Source organism: Artemia franciscana, chromosome 14 (genome assembly GCF_032884065.1).
Source record: "Artemia franciscana chromosome 14, ASM3288406v1, whole genome shotgun sequence".
NCBI lineage: Eukaryota > Metazoa > Arthropoda > Branchiopoda > Anostraca > Artemiidae > Artemia > Artemia franciscana.
In genome coordinates, this window is record NC_088876.1 from 5,139,080 (window position 1) to 5,158,877 (window position 19,798).

General features: G+C 35.9%; 1 protein-coding gene and 1 long non-coding RNA gene across 5 annotated transcripts in view; one reads left to right on the forward strand and one right to left on the reverse strand.

Moving 5' to 3' along the window:
- Window positions 1-19,798, reverse strand: part of LOC136035214 (facilitated trehalose transporter Tret1-like) — a 136,630-nt gene that overhangs the window by 58,199 nt on the left and 58,633 nt on the right. For all 4 annotated transcript variants that reach the window (XM_065716830.1, XM_065716827.1, XM_065716828.1 and 1 more), the window contains exons 3-4: window positions 7,278-7,527; window positions 1,516-1,833 (exon numbers count right to left, since the gene is read on the reverse strand). In XM_065716830.1, coding sequence (XP_065572902.1) covers window positions 1,516-1,833; window positions 7,278-7,527 — 568 coding nt within the window. The remainder of the gene's footprint in view (window positions 1-1,515; window positions 1,834-7,277; window positions 7,528-19,798) is intronic.
- LOC136035216 (uncharacterized) overlaps window positions 1-19,798 on the forward strand; it is a 45,560-nt gene that overhangs the window by 20,682 nt on the left and 5,080 nt on the right. The window contains exon 2 of the long non-coding RNA XR_010619362.1: window positions 10,260-10,429. This is a non-coding gene — a long non-coding RNA (uncharacterized LOC136035216). The remainder of the gene's footprint in view (window positions 1-10,259; window positions 10,430-19,798) is intronic.

Below are 19,798 nucleotides of genomic sequence, written 5' to 3' on the forward strand. Positions count from 1 at the left end.
GAAAAATATTTCAACGTATATATTTTCCCAACGCAGCTGTTAAAAAATGACGATATTTAGATTGCCTCCCATCCAGATTCCAGATCCCATCCAGAAGGATTGTCTTTCTTCCAGATTGATCATTCTCCCGTGTAGGCCTGTTATCAAACATGGCTGCCCACTATATACTTCAATCCCTGAAACTCGCTTCCAGAAAATCCAGATATGGGTTACTAGAGTAATCTGCATCATTTCCAAAGGCTGACCAAGTTTACCACTACTGACAGTTCCTAAAGTGCTGCAGTTGCCTAAATGTGCGTGCTGCACAGTTATTTTTGGTGTTACAGTCAAAAAATAAATTGTTGACTGTAGCACCGTTCTGTTTGCTCCGTTTAAGTCTAACAGCGCATGCTCCATTTAAGTGTACGTAGATTAGGTTTTAGAACAATTTTTTATTGTAAAGGAATAAGAATGTATGATGAGCAGATCAGAGCGCTGAATAGGCAAATGTACGCGAAAACGGATATTCTGTATGTAAATGTATTTAGATTATTGTCATGCATAAAAAACGTTCTGACATGTATTTCGATGCGAGACACATCATGTAATTGCATCTCATATGTCTAAATTTTTAATTTGGTCACAAAAGAGATAAAGTGCCACATTCGATGTAGTAGGTGGTACAGTGCTACATATTCTAAAATAGTGTTAAATAGCACTTTCATGGTCCATGTGGCAATTTTAAGGCTAACTGCTACCTTTAAAGAGAAGTGGTGAAGTATTATTAGTGACTGTCTTGTGGTAGTACATGTTTAGAGTCGTAACATTTATGCCTTTTGTCTTCCACCGGGTCTAAAAATATAGTATTTGACCAAATAACTGGCTGTACCTCTTACTGCAACACATGAATATGTGAATTATTTTCTTTGTGATACAGTACCCCTTCCATAAGAGCTCAAAATTACCAGAATTTAGAGATAAAGATATGAGAAAAGAATAACCACAAAGTACGACATTATAAGTAAAGAATGGATGGAATGTTACTGTGGCATTAAGGGGAACAATTTCGTCAAAATTCTGGGGGTGGGTGGAGGAGGGGGTCAAATTTGGAGCTGATTTCCTAACGTCAAATGAAAATGATGATGAAAAAGTAAAAATGACCCATGACGTACCTGACCCATGATGTACCATTAAGGCAAGGGTATACTAAAAGAACTGATCTGTTTCTGTGGATGATTGAACTATATAGGCCTATTTGAGTTTTTACAAAAGATTTTTCGGACGCTAAATTTCATCTGGGGGGTGGGGAGAAGAATATTGGGATTGAGGGAGGTGGTATTGGTCCCCATCTGCCAATAGTAAATTGCTTTTCGGGTGGCCTTACTTATATTAGAATGTGTTTGTGAACAGAACCAGATTGAAATTATGTATGGAATTATGATTCGGGCTTGAAAGCCTTCAATATCCCCAAGTCGTTTTCATTATTGGTATCATTAGTCGCTTGTGTATAATATGTATATACAATAACTGACTTACTTGTACTAATCCAACTGTGATACCCGATGCAAAACCAGCGATACCCCGAGAACCAAGAAGTAGCAATTCTCCCCTTCCAAAAAGAACTAAAAGCCAGGAGATCACTTGCGCCATGCTCATAATAGATAATAGTTTTTTTCGAGGCCATGATATTATCATCCCATGAAATATTGCACCAAACATGCCGCAGAGACAAAAGAGATTTTGCACCCAAAGATGATTAGCCAATGATGGTGGTATAAATTCCGATAACGCATGGTAGGCCACTGAAAACCCAACTATAAATGTTCCAATGGAAGAGGTGATTACAGGGATCATCTAAAAAAAATGTCTTTCTTGACGTTTGTTTTCATATCTCGTTTAAAATCAAAGTTTAATGATCCATCTCCATAGACATTACAGCACTAGGAAAACTGTTTCAAAACAGTTTTTGCATTCCAAAAAATAAAACAACTAAAAAAATAAATTAATAAAAGTTAAAAACAATGAAAAAAAGACTTAGCAACTCAGAATTTCGGATAAAGGCAAAAAATTGCCCCTTTATGAAAGCTAAAACTCACTTTTGTTCAACACTAGGTAATCTATTGTAACAGTTTTTTTCATATATTTTTTTGATTAATTTATAATTATTTTGGTTAAATACCACGCAACGGAACGAGAGAAGAATTTGGTCAGCTCTATCAAACAGATAAACTCCGACTGAAAAAAAACACACTTCAGCATGCTTTCCCAATATTGACCTGCTGCCAGTATGGATCCTCAGATCAATCTCGCATGAATATATTGTATCAATAGCAAAGGTGGATTTAGAGCAAAATATTAAGGAAGGGGGGGAGGTAATGTGAAAAGGGAGCTACTAATTGACCAAATTGAAAAGTTTATTAAAAAAGAGAAAAAATGAGGGCATCAGAAAAAATTGGGGGGCCACCCTCCTCACCACCCCTTGATCCACCCATGATCAATGGCAAATTTTATTTTAAAGGGTTTAAATATCCACAGACAGAACTCTTCCTTCGGATGTGTAATTTTTTAAAGTTTGTTTTCTATATCGCTTTATCAGTTTTGAAATACACCAACGATTATAGCTACAATAAGATGAAGTGTTTGTTGTAAATTTCTTGATGAACTAGTAAAACTCTGAACTCTGAAGATAAAGATCTGCTATCAATATGATCGAGATTCAACAACTGACATTTTGTTTAGGACTGTTTGTGAGAAATATCTAATAGCCTTCTAACCATCTGGTCTTCAATGGTCTTTTAGTAGCCAATTTTTTCTAATCATCTATCTAATCTAAAATTATTAGGTACTGATAATGTAGCGCAAATGACGCTATACTATCTCATAGAATGACCTGTGTATGACCTATAGCATAAAAGTGACCTGTATAATCTATCGTATGATCTTATAATACCAACTAATTTGATATTATGGACCAAATAAGCTTGAATTACTTACACAACAAGACTGCACGATAAGCATCTTGCTGAATACATATAGATTGCAGAATTCTACCTCTTAGTGGCATCAGTGTTGGGTGATATTGGATACTCGATATCGATATATCGCACCAAATATCGATATCAGATATTGAAACGTAAATATCAATATTGAAAATGATGTTGTTTCAGCTTTTTCTTGTATCTATCGCTGAACGTCCAGGAGCGAAGATCCAACATAGATAATTGTTTTGTAAATGGCCGAGAAGAAGAATAATATATTCAACCCATTGACTCATACATACTGATACATAGTATGCACAGCTGTATCCATAAGTTGGCATAGCCTGTCCTTGGCTAGACATAATACCTTTTAGGCTTATAGGCCTTATTCATATTACACTCGTCATGATTGTCTCATATCTCAATCAACGTTTCAAGAAACTGTATACAACCCCTGAAGATCTCCTCCAAGTTGAGAGTAAAATAGCAAAAGACATGGATTTAGCCTTATAGGAATCTGTATCAACAGAAGCATATAACCTGGCAGTCCCTGTGATTCGGCCACTACAGAATCAAACTAGTTTGTGAGGATAACATGATGAAGTTTCAGTAGCCAATGCATGGCAGGCTTCATCCATAGCTGGATCTGTCACGGCTGTCCAGATTTTTCAGTAGGGAGTTATAGTTACAAGAAAAACTGATCCACTCAAGTCGTGGAAGTTTTGTAATATGGGTCTCGGAAATATCTATACGAAGTTTTCATAAAATTATTGTCCATGCCAACCACCAATGTCCTCTCTTGGAGTGGATTCCAGGTCTGATCAGTTAATCAGATAGTTTGTGGTAACGAACTGTAAATAAGGAGCAAATCGGTCAAATAGCAACCGAAACTCTAAAACATGAAATTTCGATAACAATAAATTCGCATCAAATGAGTTGGCTTTTTATGCCGACTCCAGATTTATAAAATTTATCATATTTAATATAACCATCAAAATCTATGAGCCTGAGAAAACTAGTATGGTTTTCGAAAAAGTTCGGGAATGCCCCTAAAAAGTCAAAGAATCTTAACAAAAATTGCATAATCAGATTTGGCATATCAGAGAACCTTACTGTGAGGGTTCCTTGCTTCCATCTGCAAAAAATATGAAATTTAGTTATTTTTTTTTGCCAGGGTGATCATATTGAGCCAATGGTCATGCAAGATTAGGAGGGGGCTTGCATGAACAGAAATTACAGTTCTATTTCCCAATTTTTTGACCAAAATAATGGAAGGGCAACTTGATTCCCATCCCTCCCACGCCCCTTTGTTCTCGAAGTCATTAGATCAAAATTTTAAGATATCCGTTTTGATCAGTATAGTTGAAGGTTGACGGTCAAGTAATCATGTCTCTGGGGATAACACGACCCTGCAAGTCCCTGGCGAAAGGGCTGTAAGTTATGGAATTTGTCTAGTGTTTACATTTAGTATTTGTTATTGGGAAGTAAGCAGACATTTTTGGGGGAGGGTAAATTTTCAGTGGAAGTGAGGGAAAATTTTCGGGGAGGGGGATTTTACAAGGGAAGAATTTTCTGTTGGAGGGGGGAAATTTTCAGGGATGAACTTTCACAGGGAAACTATACACGGGCTGAATATGAGACATCGGGAAGAGAAAAATTTCCAGGAAAAAGTTTCCGCGGATGGAGGATTTCTTGCATGATTCAAAAAATGATTAGAAATTAGAATTTTCTGGACGGAATTGTCTTCAAGAAGTACTCTGGGGGACAATTTTCAGCAGGATTGTTATTATCTGGGAGAAGGGGGATCTTACGCAGAAGGAACTTTTTTGGAGGAATTTCCCGTGGAGAAAAAAGGCGGAATTTTCGGCATTATTTGAAAAACAATCGGAAACTAAATATAAATAATTTTTCAACTAAAAGTAAGAGGCAACATTAAAACATAAAACAAACAGTAACTATACCATATATGAAGGGTGATCCTCTCCTCAATACCTCGCTTATTTACGCTAATTTACATTGTTTTAGCAATTATTTAAGAACAACTCCTGAAGCACAAGATCCGTTTAATTAGAGCAAGGATATTTTCAAAATACTACTACTACTACTACTACTGCTACTACTACTACTACTACTACTACTACTACTACTACTACTACTACTACTACTAATAGCTCACTGCAGTACCAAGCCGCCTGAAGCCAACACAGCTACACACGCTCCTCGTCCAACCTAATCTATTCAAGGCCCCCCTCTTTACACCCTCCCAGGAAGTTCCCATTTCCTTTAGATCTTTATTTATGACATCCTCCCAAACAAGATAAAGACGGCCTGCTTTCCGTGTAGCCCCAGACAGTTGGACGAAAGGACAATCTTCTGCAATCTGTCATCATTCATCCGCAGAACGTGGCCTAGCCATCTCAAACTTTCTTTCATTATAACCCTTGAAAGCGGGATTGAACCACATTTTTCGTACAATTTACTGTTTGAAATACGGTCAGTCAGCAGGGTACTCAGAACAATCCGTAGACAATTTCTCTGGAAAACATCTAGTAAATTTTCGCCCGCTTTTCGGAGCGCCCATACTTCAGAGCCATATTTGACCACTGTCATCACTGTTGCTTCCAATATTCTAATCTCGCTTTGCAGACTTATCTTCCTATTCTTCCAAACCTTTTTTAACTGTGAAAAAACACCCTCAGCCTTAGCTATTCTACTTTTAACATCTTGACTGCTCCCACCGTCTTTACTAATAATGCTACCAATGTAAGTGAAGCTGCCAACCTGATCAATCTTTTCGTTACCCAACATCACCATTTTATCTTTACTTATTCCTAGCCTAAGTGACTTAGTCTTCTTCACATTAATTGTCAAGCCTATTCTAGCACCCTGAAAGCCTCTGGACAGGAGCATTCAGATATACAAACGTCAATATCATATACTTTTGCATCCAGTGACGTCAATTTATGAAAACTTATGCGGGGGAGGGGGAGAATTTTTCTTTTTTGGATGTTTTTTCAATGAAAATGCCGATAAAGGAATTTTCAATGAAAATATCACAAAAAAGGTGTTTCTTTTTTTGTAAATTATCATATTAATAAATGATCATATTTATTATGATCAACAATAATAATAAATTTAATGATTAATATTGACAATAAATATAAACAATATTAATATCCTTATTAAATGTTAGATAATAGTTTCAGATCTAACCATTTACTGAGCCAGAATTATGATAAAACTTAGAATTTCTTTATGGAATGGTTTAAACTCGTTTAAAACCGGGAAAAGATTCTACTTGTAGATTTTTAGCTTTTTTTCAGCGCATTCCTCAATCTAAAAAATTGTAGAGAAAATTTAAAAAGTGCAATATGGTGCATTGATAAAACTAAATCAAAGTCATTAATTAATAGCAAAATTGTAGTCTTGTGTTGAAAGCGTTGAACTGCAAAAATATAACATACCAAAACCAGAACTAGTAGCATAAACCTCATAAAAATACATAGAGGATACAAACACAGCAAACATAGATGTCTCTGACACCTAATGAAATGACTATGCTTGGTGCATATGGTATTTTAAAAAAGTGGGACGCTAGCATGAGTCGATTTCATTGTTAATGGTACTTGTGTATTCATGATAATCGGCTAATGAACTCCACCTTAATGAATAAATACAGTAAACAAAACGTCAAATAACGCTAATAATATCAGAATTTTTCCTTTGTGTTATTCCTCAAACATATACCCATACTCAAGTAGCTGATCCTTTGATAAAAGCTTTATTTGAGCGAAGAGTAAAAGAAAGATAAGGTATGGGGTCAAGAGTCTTTTTTGTTACATTAGGGTAATTATCTTTGCGTTTTTCATTCAGTTGCAAAAAAGTAAGCTTTGGCTTCTCAAAGTTGCAAATGAATTCCCAAAGTAAGTCGACTCGCAAACGACACTAACACTTTAGCGTGAAATGGAAGCTTCTTAGGGTAGCATATGCTCATTCGAAGTTTGAGCACATGTTACAACATCAGGCAAGTCAAAATGGCTCTACTTGCCACGGATGAAGAGCAAGTTAAAACATTATTTTCTATAATGTGCGGGTACAACTTAAGCAATTTAAAACATCTGTCAAGAAAAGCTGAAAAAGAGAACAATAGAAAGGAATAAAAGCTTCTTCTTGAGATAGCATGTGCTCATTTGGATTTGTTTAACATATCTTGCCGCATCAGCCATTTCCACCAAGCTAAAATCGTTCTACCTACATTGCAAGTAGGAACGGGTTTGCTTTTAGGGCGGGTTATCTCTTTAAAGACACCAGACAACTCACCTGAGCCCTTGTTTCCCTGCTCGGCCACCATAAGCGCCGTCTTCGTTTCCTCCTGATCAAATACTCATCTGTAAATGGTAAAGAGCTTGAAAAGTCTGATACGTCACTGAGAGGAGGAGGAGGAGGAATCTCTGTTTGAATATCTGATAGATCAGTTTCTGATGTATGATTTTGCTGGCATTTACAGGGTTTTGATCTATTCGATTTGTATCCACGTCGGGTTCTACTTGTATATTTATCCAAAGGTGCTCTGGAAAAAGAAAATATGATTATTTTGATTCAACAGGTATTCCTCGCGTAGCATATTTTGCTGGAGACATCTCGGGGAGTTGTGATGATAATGAATCGGATAAATAAAAGATTTAAGGCTGAAATTGGCAGCCAGCAGGAAACAATTCAACAGGAACAAATTGAAGACGATAAACAATCAAACGATTGTTTAGTCTGTATATAGCAAACTATCCTCAGTATTGAAAAAAGGAAAGAATTTAGACATTGCAATGTTTTAAAACAAAGAAAAGAATCTAAAATCTAAAGAATTGAGTGCTAAGTCAAGGGTAGCAGGATAGATGATGTTGTATTTATGTTTTATTGTTTAAACCCCTTCAAAGGCAGAGGTTATTGTTAATTAATTTTTCTTTCTCTGGATTTGTTTGATTATCCCTTCTCAATATCATGCTTTGGCAGTTAAAGGGGATGTGTTAATGTTAATGTTTGTTGTTTAAAATTGATATTAACTAAATAAAAATTATAAAAAATGATACATTGTCGCTAGTCTAAAAGTCGCATCTGACATTTTATAATTTTTGAAAAACCATAGTTATTTGACTGTCGAAATATTTTGAACAAAATGGCAACTCAAAATTTTGATTGGAAGCATTTGGAGAAAGAATTAAGATGGAGTACGTGATTACCCTCCCATCACGTTTGAACCTTAAAAAGGGCACTAGAGCTTCTGATTTACAATCGAATAAGTCCACCTGAAGTTTATGCGACTACCCCTTCCATATGAAGCGCTTCTAGAAAAATTAATACTTTATTGAAGCCTTGTGGCCTTTACTATAGGCAACAATACAGCGTTGCCAATAGAAGTAACTACCGAAGACTGTTTGCAGAGCTGCTCTCAAAGGGAGGATTATCAGGGTGATATCACATTTCGTTCTTTTTACCCACAGTAATCCATTTTTCGCCACGTTTGTTTATTTTTGTATTCACAGACAGCTCTTTCGGGATCTCTTTCTGTACTTCAGGATCCTTTTATTTCAGGCATAACAGGTAAAAAAAAACAGGTAAACTGGATCAGACCTGGAAATGTATTCTTCTAATTGTTTTGAAGCGCCTACCTCAGTTGTGTTTTCCTTAGACAACAAACATGCGAAGAATTTTTTTTTTGCTTTTCCTAGAATGCTCATTATTAGACGGCTGCCTACCCGCAGTAATCCGGTTTTTCGTCACGTGTGTTTATTTTCTTATTTACAGGGTGTTCTTCAAGGATCTCCTTCTGCACACCAGGATTTTTTTCTTCAGACAAAACAGGTAAAGAAACTGGATCAGGCGTGGAAATGTATTTTTTTTAATTGTTTGTGTTTTCATTTACCATTTTTCATTTCATTGTGTTTCATTTGTGTTTTCCATTACACATGCGACATGCAAAGGAATTCACATGCAACATGCAAAGGACATTAAACATGCAAAGGAATTCTTTTTGCTTTTTATGGAACTATAATGTTCAATCACACTTCAGTCCTCTTGATCTATATTGTCCGGCTGATTCTCCCTTCGAGAATAGCTTCACAAACAGTCACTTGTAGTTGCTTCACAAGTGAAAAATGTAATTTTATTACCTTTAAGCGTAGCAGTGACGATATACAATAGCTACTCCATATATAAGTCACGATCAATCAGTTACTCCTCTCAACGGCCACAAGTTACTGGTTGCCAGGGTTTCCAACTTTTTAGTCTATGAATGTGTCCCATGAGCATCCAAAAATGTGTCATTTTTAGCTAAAATGTGTCCACCTTGAAATCTCAAAAACTAGACGTTGTTTTTTTCCTGTTGTATTATTGACCAAAAGACGTTTTGTAAACCTCTTCTAAAGAGATCAGTTAACATTAAATATAATGAAAACGAAGAAAATCCATGTAAAACATTCATAGAAAATGATATAAACATGTAGATCCCTTACTGTAGAGAAAATCCCTTACTTACGACATCTATAGCAAAACCAGGATGCTAAAAGAATAATTATCGAGAAAAGGCACTACTTCGGTGAAAAGTGACCTTTTTTCCAAAATATTTTTCCGGCATTTTGTTTAATGTCATACACATGTAAAATATATCCTTTTTTGTCTTTGTGTTCCAGTGCATGGGAATGTGTCTTTTTGACTTAAAATGTATCCTGTTGGCAACTCTGCAGGTAGCTCACATGCTTGCAACAGCTTGTTCTACGCAGGCAAAATATTGTTTGACTGTTCTTTTTCTTCTTACTCTGGGCTAACACACATGCTCAGACAGGAGCAAAAATCGCCCGTCGCCGCAATTTAGTTACCAGTTTAAGCAATTTTAGTTGCTCCGTTGAGCAACTTCGCAGAGTTGAAAAAATTCAACTTTAATCGAGCGACGAAGCAATTTTTATAGCAATTTTCTGTGCACGACAGCAACATAATGGAAGATACTGATAATATTATTGAGCATATAATGGCTGTTCAGTTTAATTCTATAATATATGAAAAGAAAGCAAAAGATCACAAAAACTAAGCGCTACTGCTAAAAGCATGGGAGCAGGTATTTAGGACAACAGGATTATTAGGTAAAGAAAAAATGTTTTAATTTCCTCTATGAAAACTTTAAATCATGCGAGACATGACTAGGGAAGCTTACCAAAATCCTCTTTCTCTTTCTCCTCCTTGCAACAAAAAATAAAAGCAGAACATCTTCTTGATTAATTCTTCTCATGTGCTTTAATTTCAAATTTCTTGCAGATAAAAATTGATAGATGCGAAAAACCTGTGTGGACAACAAGACAACGAAAATTGCCAATTGCTGCGATTGACGAAAATTGCCTATCGCAGCAACTTCTTGTGTGTGAACCTAGAGTTATTGGACACTGACGCGTTGCTTTCAAAATTTACTTCACTGAATTTGAAATCTGGTAATTCTGCTCAAGGGATATATCACTACAATTTCCGTCCAATTTTGGTAGAGAAACCAGTGGTAGTTGGGTTGATGATGAACTTGGGTCAAAAAAGCTTTCATTCTTTCAGATGTCATGCATCTGTGAGGATTTTATGTTCATAGTTTATAACAAATATATATAAACATGATAACAGTAGTAATAAGTAATAATAATGATTTAGTCATGGCCGTATCGACGAGTGTTAGGGGGCTGGACCCTCCCCCCCCCCAATATGTGTCCAACTCACAAAAATGAATTAAAAATTTCTATAAATAAATTTGTTATGTGTTTTTTAAACTTTTATTGTGCCTCCCCTCACGCTAAAGAAAATAATCCCTCCCGAACAAAAACCCTGGATGCTGCCCTGAATATAACATTGAAAAGCTATTAAGACACGTAAAAAAACACTATCATAACAAAATAACAACGTTAGACAAATGACACACAAATGACAAATTAGACAAACGTTAGACTTCTGTGCCAAAAATGGTCTTGATTTTACAAATCAATTATGGTTAGCGGGTTTTTTCAGGTAGTTATGCCACTTTTACATGTGTTGGTCTTCCAGGCACAACTTAGGGGAGTGGTAAAACAACAGGACGCTTTTTGGTTGGAGGGGGGGAGAGAAGCTGCAAAAACAGGCTTAATAGCTTAAAAATAACGATAATTTGTGAAAAAATATGTAAACTATTTAGTATCAGCTAGAAAAGTAAAAAGGACACACCAAATACGACCGACATTACGTTGGAGCACACAGACCTGTCTAAAGACATTCTGTCCACCGACATCTTTAAAACATGCGGACTGAAAGCACGGAGTAACATTTATCGAACAGAAAGTATTCCTTATGTGAAGGGGCGGCCCCCTCCTCAATACCCAGTTGTTCACACTAAAGTTTTTCAGTACTTTAAGAAAGCTTCCTATTCTAATTAGACGAACCTTGTGTTTCAAGAGTCTTTCTTAAAGAATTGGGACAAAAATCAAACTTTTGCACAAAGAGCGAGGTACTGAAGAGAAGGCAGCCCCTTTATATACGGAAGCATTTCTGTTCGTTCTGTTTTAATATTGCTCCTTACTTTCAGCTGAAAAAAAACTTTTTGCTTAATTTCTGATAGTTTTTCAAAGAAATCGAAAGAATTAGTTTTTATTATAATTTTAGTTATGTGAAATTTATTAAGTTTAAAGCTAAGCAACAAAAGTTATGGTATTGAGAAAGTCTTCCCAATTCTCGAAAAAGAAAAACACTAAATAAGGACCAAAATTCCGACGAGCAAAAATTCGGATCCTAAAGAATGGAAAATTGAACTCGCATATCGGAGCTTTCAATTCATTCTTAGAAATACGCGTAGTACATAAGAAACAAACGGTTCATGTGGACTAGACAATTACTCGACGCATCATTGATCTGAGTTGCTTTACTTTAGGCAACATAAAATTAATTTACAATCATTAAATAAAATTATTTACATAAAATTATTTAAAGTAGTTTAAAATAAATATAACGTTCGTGCACAAAAGGGGGAGAGGTGGGAATACCATAATTGCCACTAGGATATTTAATATGGGGAGGGATCCTACCAGGGGCTTTGATTTAACCAGGATTTAAGATTAAATATTTCCTAATTTCAATGCATGTTCAGGGTCTTCTCGTTTCGTTGGGAAATATTAATTTTTCAACGTTAGAATATTATTTTACTATCATGCGATGCCTGAAATTTAACACTATCCCTGGAACAAGTTAAAGTTTCTAGATATACTTCGCATTTTTAAATCCTATATTGAAATTTTTCAACCCTAGAACATTATGTGACTAATTTCGACAGCTGAATTTTGACACTGTCAATCTTACGAGTTAATGTTTATAGATTCACTTCACATTTTTTAACATACTATGCTTTAATTTTTCGATGTTGGAAAACTATTTACCTTTTTTCGATAGCTGAATTTCGACGTTATCAATCTAACGACTTAAAGTTTTAAGATTTGCTTTGCATTTTTACAATCCTTTGATTTTAATTTTTCAACGTTAGGACACTATTTTACTATCTTTCCATAGCTGAAGTTTGAGACTATATTTGAAAAAATGCGAAGCAAACCTATAAGCATTAACTCTTTAGATGGGTAGTTTCAAATTTCAGCTATCGAAAAATAGTAAAATAGTGTTCCAAGGTCGAAACTTTAAAATCATAGAATGTTAAAGAATGTGAATCAAATCTATAAACATTAACTCGTTTGGTGGATAGTTTCAAATTTCAGCTATCAAATGATAGTAAAATAGTGTTCTAACGTTGAAAAATTAAAATCTTAGGATTTTCAAAATGCGAAGCAAATCTTAAAACTTTAGTTCGTTAGACGGATAATGCCGAAATTCAGCTATCAAGAGATAGTAAAATAGTGTTCTAACGTTGAAAAATTTTAACTGAAGAGACTTTAACTTGTTCGAGGGATAGATTTAAATTCCAACTATCGAATGATGCCAAAATAGTGTTCTAACGTCAAACAATTAAAACCATAGGATTTTAAAAATGAGGAGCAAATCTTAAAACTTTATCTCGTTAGACTTATAATGCCAAAATTCAGCTATCGAGAGATGTAAAATAGCGTTCTAACGTTGAAAAATTTTAACTTAAGAGACTTAAACTTGTTCGATGGATAGATTCGAACTTAAGCTATCGAATGATAGCAAAATACCATTCTAACGTTGGAAAATTAAAGTCATAGGATTGTAAAAGTCTTAAAATTTTAATGTTTCAACGTTAGAACACTATTTTACTATCTTTCGATAGCTGAAATTCGACATAGTTCATCAAATGAGTTAATGTTTGAAGATTTGCTTCACATTTTTAACATCCTATGATTTTAAAGTTTCAACGTTGGGACACTATTTTACAGTCTTTCGATAGCTGAAATTTGAAACAATCCACGATAAATACCTCGCTCGCTAAATACTCTACGCTAAAGTTGGTATTTTGTTCTAATTCATTAAGAATGACCCCTGAAACACAAAGGCTGCTTAATTAGAATAAATAGCTCTTTTGAAAGTAGTAAAAAACTTTAGCGAAAAAAGCGAAATATTGACGCGGGGAGGAACCCCCTCATATACATAATAATTCCTGTTTGTTTTAAGTTTTAACTTGTTTTTTATTTAATTTCTGATCGTTTTTCAAATAATCCTGGGAATTCCGGCACCCCCTTCAGGGAAAATTATCTCCCCCTATGAAAATTCCTCCATGGAAAGATCCTCCCACGTAACCCTCTCCCCCAGATCCTCCCCCACTATAAAAAATCCCCCCGAAAACGTCGGTATACTTCCCAATAAACAATAGTATATGCAACAAAAAAAAAACCGGCAGAGTTCATAGCTTACAGCCCTTCTCCCGGAGACTGTGGGGGATTAAGTCTTCCTCAAAGAACAAATTATTAGATATTTGTACTATGCTGAACAAAATGGCCATCTCAAAGTTTTGATGCGGTGACGTTGGGAAAAATTGAGCGTTGAAGGGGGCCTAGTTGCCCTCCAATTTTTTGGTCACTTAAAAAGGGCACTAGAACTTTTAATTTCCGATTAAATTAGCCCTATCGAATTATTCTAGGACCACTGGGTCAATACGATCACTCCTGGGGAAAAAAAACAAATAAACACACATCCGTTATCTTTCTTCTGGAAAAAAAACCCACAAAAATTCCCCATTTTTGCAGACAGGAGCTTGAAACCTCTACAGTAGGGTTCTCAGATGCGTTTAATCTAATGGTGTGACTTTCATTAAGATTTTATGTCTTTTAGGGATGTTTCCCGCTTTTTTCGAAAATAAGGCAAATTTTCTCAGGTAACTTTTGATGAGTAGGACTAGACTTGATGAAGCTTATATATTTAAAATCAGAAAAACTTTATTCTTTTGATATATCTATTGGTATCAATATTCCGTTTTTTAGAGCTCCCGGTTACTATTGAACCGGGTCGCTCCTTACTTACAGTTTGTTACCACGAACCGTTTGATTTTATATTAAAGAGCTTCCGTCAGTAGAACACCAACTTAACGCCTCCTCCTAACTAAGCATTTACAATATAGAGGTTTTTAGAATAGACGAGGGGCTAACGAAAGGCTTAAAGAGCAAAATGAGAAAAGGTAGGACAACAAAAGGTTGGTCAAAGTATTTGCATTTTACTTTTTCACACCGGCTTTGACTTACTTCGTTTTTCTTTGCTGTTTTAGGTTTTCTCATTTGTCGTTTATATTTTGTCGCTTTACATTTTCATTTGTAATTATGTCACTCTACATTTTGTTTCATATTTTATCGCTTTGCATTGTCATTTTACATTTGTCATTTAACATTTTATCGCTTTATGTAGTCACCTTTAATTTTGTCATTTGCCGTACCTGTGATTTCTGAAATTATCTAGGTTTAGAGAATGTGACATCTCCGCAGCAGTTTCGTGTACATCCAACAAAGACTCCTCATAAAATCTCCCTCCCCCCCTCTCTCTCTCTCTCTCCTTCTCTCCCTCTCTCTCTCTCTCTCTCTCTCTCTCTCTCTCTCTCTCTCTCTCTCTCTCTCTCTCTCTCTCTCTCTCTCTCTCTCTCTCTGTACCAAGATTAAGGAAGTCTTTGGGCGGGAGATATTTATTCTAATAGAAGGTTAAGTAGGGAGGAATTTAGTTAGATAATAATTGTAAGAAGAAATTGTTACCATTCAAATTGTTACCATAAATATTTAGGAAAATATTTTTAACGGGTGAGGCTGCAGGTCGGTCCTTATTTTTATCCAACGCGTCAATATGGTGAGGATGATTTATTTCGGATTTTATATTTTGTAAAAAAAATTCAGGGATTGGGGGAGAAAATATTTTCGTAAAATTTCCTGCAGTGTGTAAATGTGCTTTGGATAGTACATGTCAAAGTATATTGCAGCCTAGGTAAACAACCATTATGGCGCTGCATTGTAGTAAAATATAATGATTATAATAATTCTATCTTTTAAAATATAAAAACCTATATCTCCAATGTTTAATTTAATTTGTTAAACTCATTCGTTTAATTAAAAATAGAACAAGTTTCACCAGTGCTGTTAAAAGTGAAAAGTTGAAACCACAATTTACCCAAAACAGTATCAATGTAGAAAAATGTAACTTACTCGGCCACAATAGTGTCACAAATATGCCAGTAGTTTTGTTTTGTACTAGTTTTAATTAAATTAAATTTATACCAGATTGGGTCGGCTTCTTCAATTTAGATTACGTTTCGCAATAAAACATAAATTTGAAAAGAGAGCGGACAAGTAATTAAAGACTTTTACCGTAGAATTTGGATACATTTTTTTTTTCAAGGAATCCAATTTACAATTTTGTTAGGGGAGTTGCAACTGTTATTGATCTCAAAATAAAGAATTCCCAAATCCTCACCTTGTAATTGGTTCCCTCTGTAATTTATTATTATGCAAAATGACCTTTGAAGACGCTGCCAGGTCGATTTTGGTACAAAAAGCCTCATTGTTCAAGTACCTATCGTCAGATGAATAATGAAAAGGCGTATATAATAACCTAATGTGTAATTTTACATAAGAATAAGAATGTTATAAGAAAATAAGTTTTTTAAGCTTTTTGTACACAGTGTGCACCTGAGTAGTATAGTTTTGTATTGTTATGTTGGATTTGACAGTGTAATTTTTGTCATGAGTTGCCGCTTATCGATGGTGTTTCCTCCTTTGTTAATGATGCAAACGTTCTTGAAATGACAGCATTTTATGAGTAACTTTAGACTTAGTCTTACATGATTATTTGGAACCAGGGGTATTGCTATAGCGTTGCTTATAGTAAAGACCATAAAACTAAATTTTTTTTTTTCCAGAGGCGCTTCATACGGAAGGCGTCGTGGTATAAACTTCCGAAGAGGGCTCATGCTATCGGAAATTGGAAGTTCTAATGCTCTCATTAAAAGTTGATAGTGATCGAACATCAACTTGCTCCCCCACCCTATCGCCCTGTTTTCCCCGAATGTATCAGGCCGAAATTTGAGATAGCCATTTTTCTTTAAATAGTCCAAATAACTCTTCTTCCGGGGTTGAACCAGCCCCAGGGCACGAGCCGTATGCTGTGCAAGCTGCTTATTATTAAGATACAAGGTTTTTATTGAAGGCTTGGTCATATAAAGTTTGGAGGAGGCTCATTGGGTTAAAGATTGAAGGTTCTAGTTCGATTTTTAAGAGTCAAAAGTGATCGGATGGCAGCTAAGCCTCCCCCATGCCCTTTCTTCCCTAAATGCATCCGATATAAAACTTAGAGGGAGCCATTTTGTTCAAGATAGTCCAAAGATCACATAACAGTACTTCCATGGTTGACAAAACTCACTAGAACCCGGGGGTAAGGATTGTAAGCTATGTCCCGGGAGCATATCAGAGTCTAATAGAAGAGATGGTCGTATAAACTTTTGAGGGGGCTCATTCGATTGGAAATAGGAAGCTATACTATCCATTTTGAATAGAGGGCAACAAGCCCCTACCCCGTGCCCTTTTCTCCTCAAATGCATCCGGTCAAAATTTTAAGAGAGTAATTTTATTCCAAGTAGTCCAAAGATCAAAAAGCTATGCCTCCTGTGCTGACAACCCCCCCCCCACCCCCCACAGTCAGCAAGGCAAGGGATCATTCGATTGGAAATTGAAAGTTCTAGCTCCCTTTTCTAGGGTTGAAAGTGATGGGAGGGCAAGCAATCCAACTTTACTCATGACTTTCTCCCCAGATTAATCCAATCAAAATTTTGAGATAGCCATTTTGTACAAAATAGTCGCAAAGTTTAATAGCTATAACTCATGGGTTAACAAATCCCCATAGCCCCTGGAGCAACGGCTGTAACTTTATGCTCACTGCTCATTGCAATTGCTCATTGGTAACATATAAGATTTTTGTGGAGAAGATGGTCGCATAAACTTTGCATGGGGCTTATTTGATGAGAAACCGGAATTTTGAGTTCCTTTAATAAGACTCCAAAATGATCAAAGATCCTCCAGCCTCCCCCCACGTCCTATTCCCCAAATGTATACGATCAAATTTTAATATTGCATTTTTTTTTAAATAGTCGAAAGGCCGAAAATAAGGTCGGGGGCTGGTGGGTTGAGCCTCCCTGCCCTGGACAAGGCCTTTAAGCTATGTAAGTTGCTTATTATTAACGTATAAAATTTTTATGGACGGGGCTGTCACATAAACTTTGATTGGTAATTTAAAGTTTTAGTGCCCGTGTTAAGAGAGTGGTCAAAGGGCAATTAGACCCCCCCCCCGACGCCTTTTTCTCCAAATATGTCAAACCAAAATTTTGAGATAGCCATTCTCTTCAAAATAGTTCAAAGTTCAATTAACTATGCAACCAGGGTTGATACATCACCCTTGAGGGTTGAGGCTCCAGGCAAAGGCTATAGTTTAAGATTTTTTTCCGACTGTTAACATATAAGGATTTTTGTTGGAAAAGGAAGCATACTTGATTTTGGGGCTCCAAAATTGGGTAGGGCTTTTAAGTGAATCCTTAAGAAAATGTTGAGAAGGATGCCAAACACAGTAGTTTAAAGTACAATATTTAAGGAAGGGTATTAAGTTGTAAATTTCAAGGTATGTTGAGAAGATGTTGAAGAGAGTTATAAGGGTAATCAACTCCCCTTCTTTGCTTTTTAGGCACCCTCTACAAGCACGGATCCAGATCCTTAATTTGAGGGGGGCGGCGGCACCAAAAGGGGAAAGTGTAACACCCCCCTGAATAATTTATTTTAAAATAATTGAATTAAGGCCGAGTTTGCTACCGACGTAATGTAACGCAACGAGAGATCAACTGGCTCACTTTGTCGCTTGAGCAAGGCATTGGGAAACTTTGTCGAGGACACAATTGCCATTAAAGATCGATATCCGTTGGCTAATCAGAGACAACCCCAGTCAATGGGAATGTTGCACACTCGTTGCCTGTTGCATCTGGTGATTTGTAATATTTTTTTATTACTCTGATACCGTCACGGTGTTGTAAGTTTGCATTATAAGATGCATTGATAATCTAAGTGGTTGGACACCAATGTGAAAAGCTCCTATTGAAATAGGATAAAAAAGCCTCTCTCAAAATACAATGTTCGAAAACGTACCCATTGTTTAAATGACAATGTCTGAGGATGAGGGGGGTTATTTCTAATGTTGTTACTAGTACTTTTGGCAAAGGTACTATAAAGTAAAGAAAAAGGGCAAGGGATAAGAAAAGACCTAGACAGTTGGCCGGAGAAAAAGACAAGTTTTGCTGATGCTGCAAAATTTATCCCAATCAAGGTGACAAGCAGACGCGACAAAAGATTGGCAGAAGATAAACAGTGTGTTTTGATGCAGTGGACATCAAACTATTGAGCCAGTTATAGCCTTTACTTTCTTTGAAAAACTTCTTTAATAATTAATTACCAAAAATAGTAGACACCTTTTATGTACATATTTTTTGTCCAAACTTTTCCTCTATGGGACTAGAAGAGAACTTAATCAAGATCATAATATGATCTCAAGAAAAAAGGACAAATGGGTAAAGAAGGTGATGAATGGCACTAGTATGCCTAGCCCTTGCAGCAGGAAATGCATCTTCCAAAGAATATTACTGCTCAAAGGACCTCGTTGTTTGAGAAAAAATACGTATAACCAGGTCTATTTTTAAGAGATATATGAAATATACTCTCTTAACTATTGACATAGACTTGGCAGAAGAAATTGAGGAGGGAAATTTCCAACTCCCGATGGTATGAGGCGACACATGATTCTTAAATTGTTTTACAGTGGGATACAAAGCCATTCGACATAAACAAAAGATACAAATTTGACCTTTATAATAGATGACAAGTCGGTATCTACCAATGAGGCAAAAATTATAGGGTTGATGAAGGAGTCTTGATTTTTGTCAAGCTCAGTGAAGGAAATAAAATTATTCCATTTGGACTTATGTATTACGTACACTTCATCTGTGTCTCTGTCTCCGGGGAACAGTGATAAGTGATGCCAGCCTTTGCATGCTTATACAGGCCACAGCACTTTTACTGTCCAACCTTCTCACCTTGGGTCTGTTCTTCCTTGGACTCTCCCTAACACCAGAAAAATGTTTCAGTCCTGCGTTTATAACACATACCGTCTTTGAACAACTTCAATCCGTTGATATGTTTTATTGTTTTTATTTCAGAAAACAATCGATTTTTCAGTCCTCGTTTCTTGTATATAGTACTCAATAGTATAATTTAGGAAGAATTTTTAAAGAATTATTATTTTTTGGGGGGAATCACCCCCCTCGCCTCCCCTTGCATCCGTTCTTAGCCCTCTGTGAAAGTTTAAAGCCTACTGTGTCATTTGCA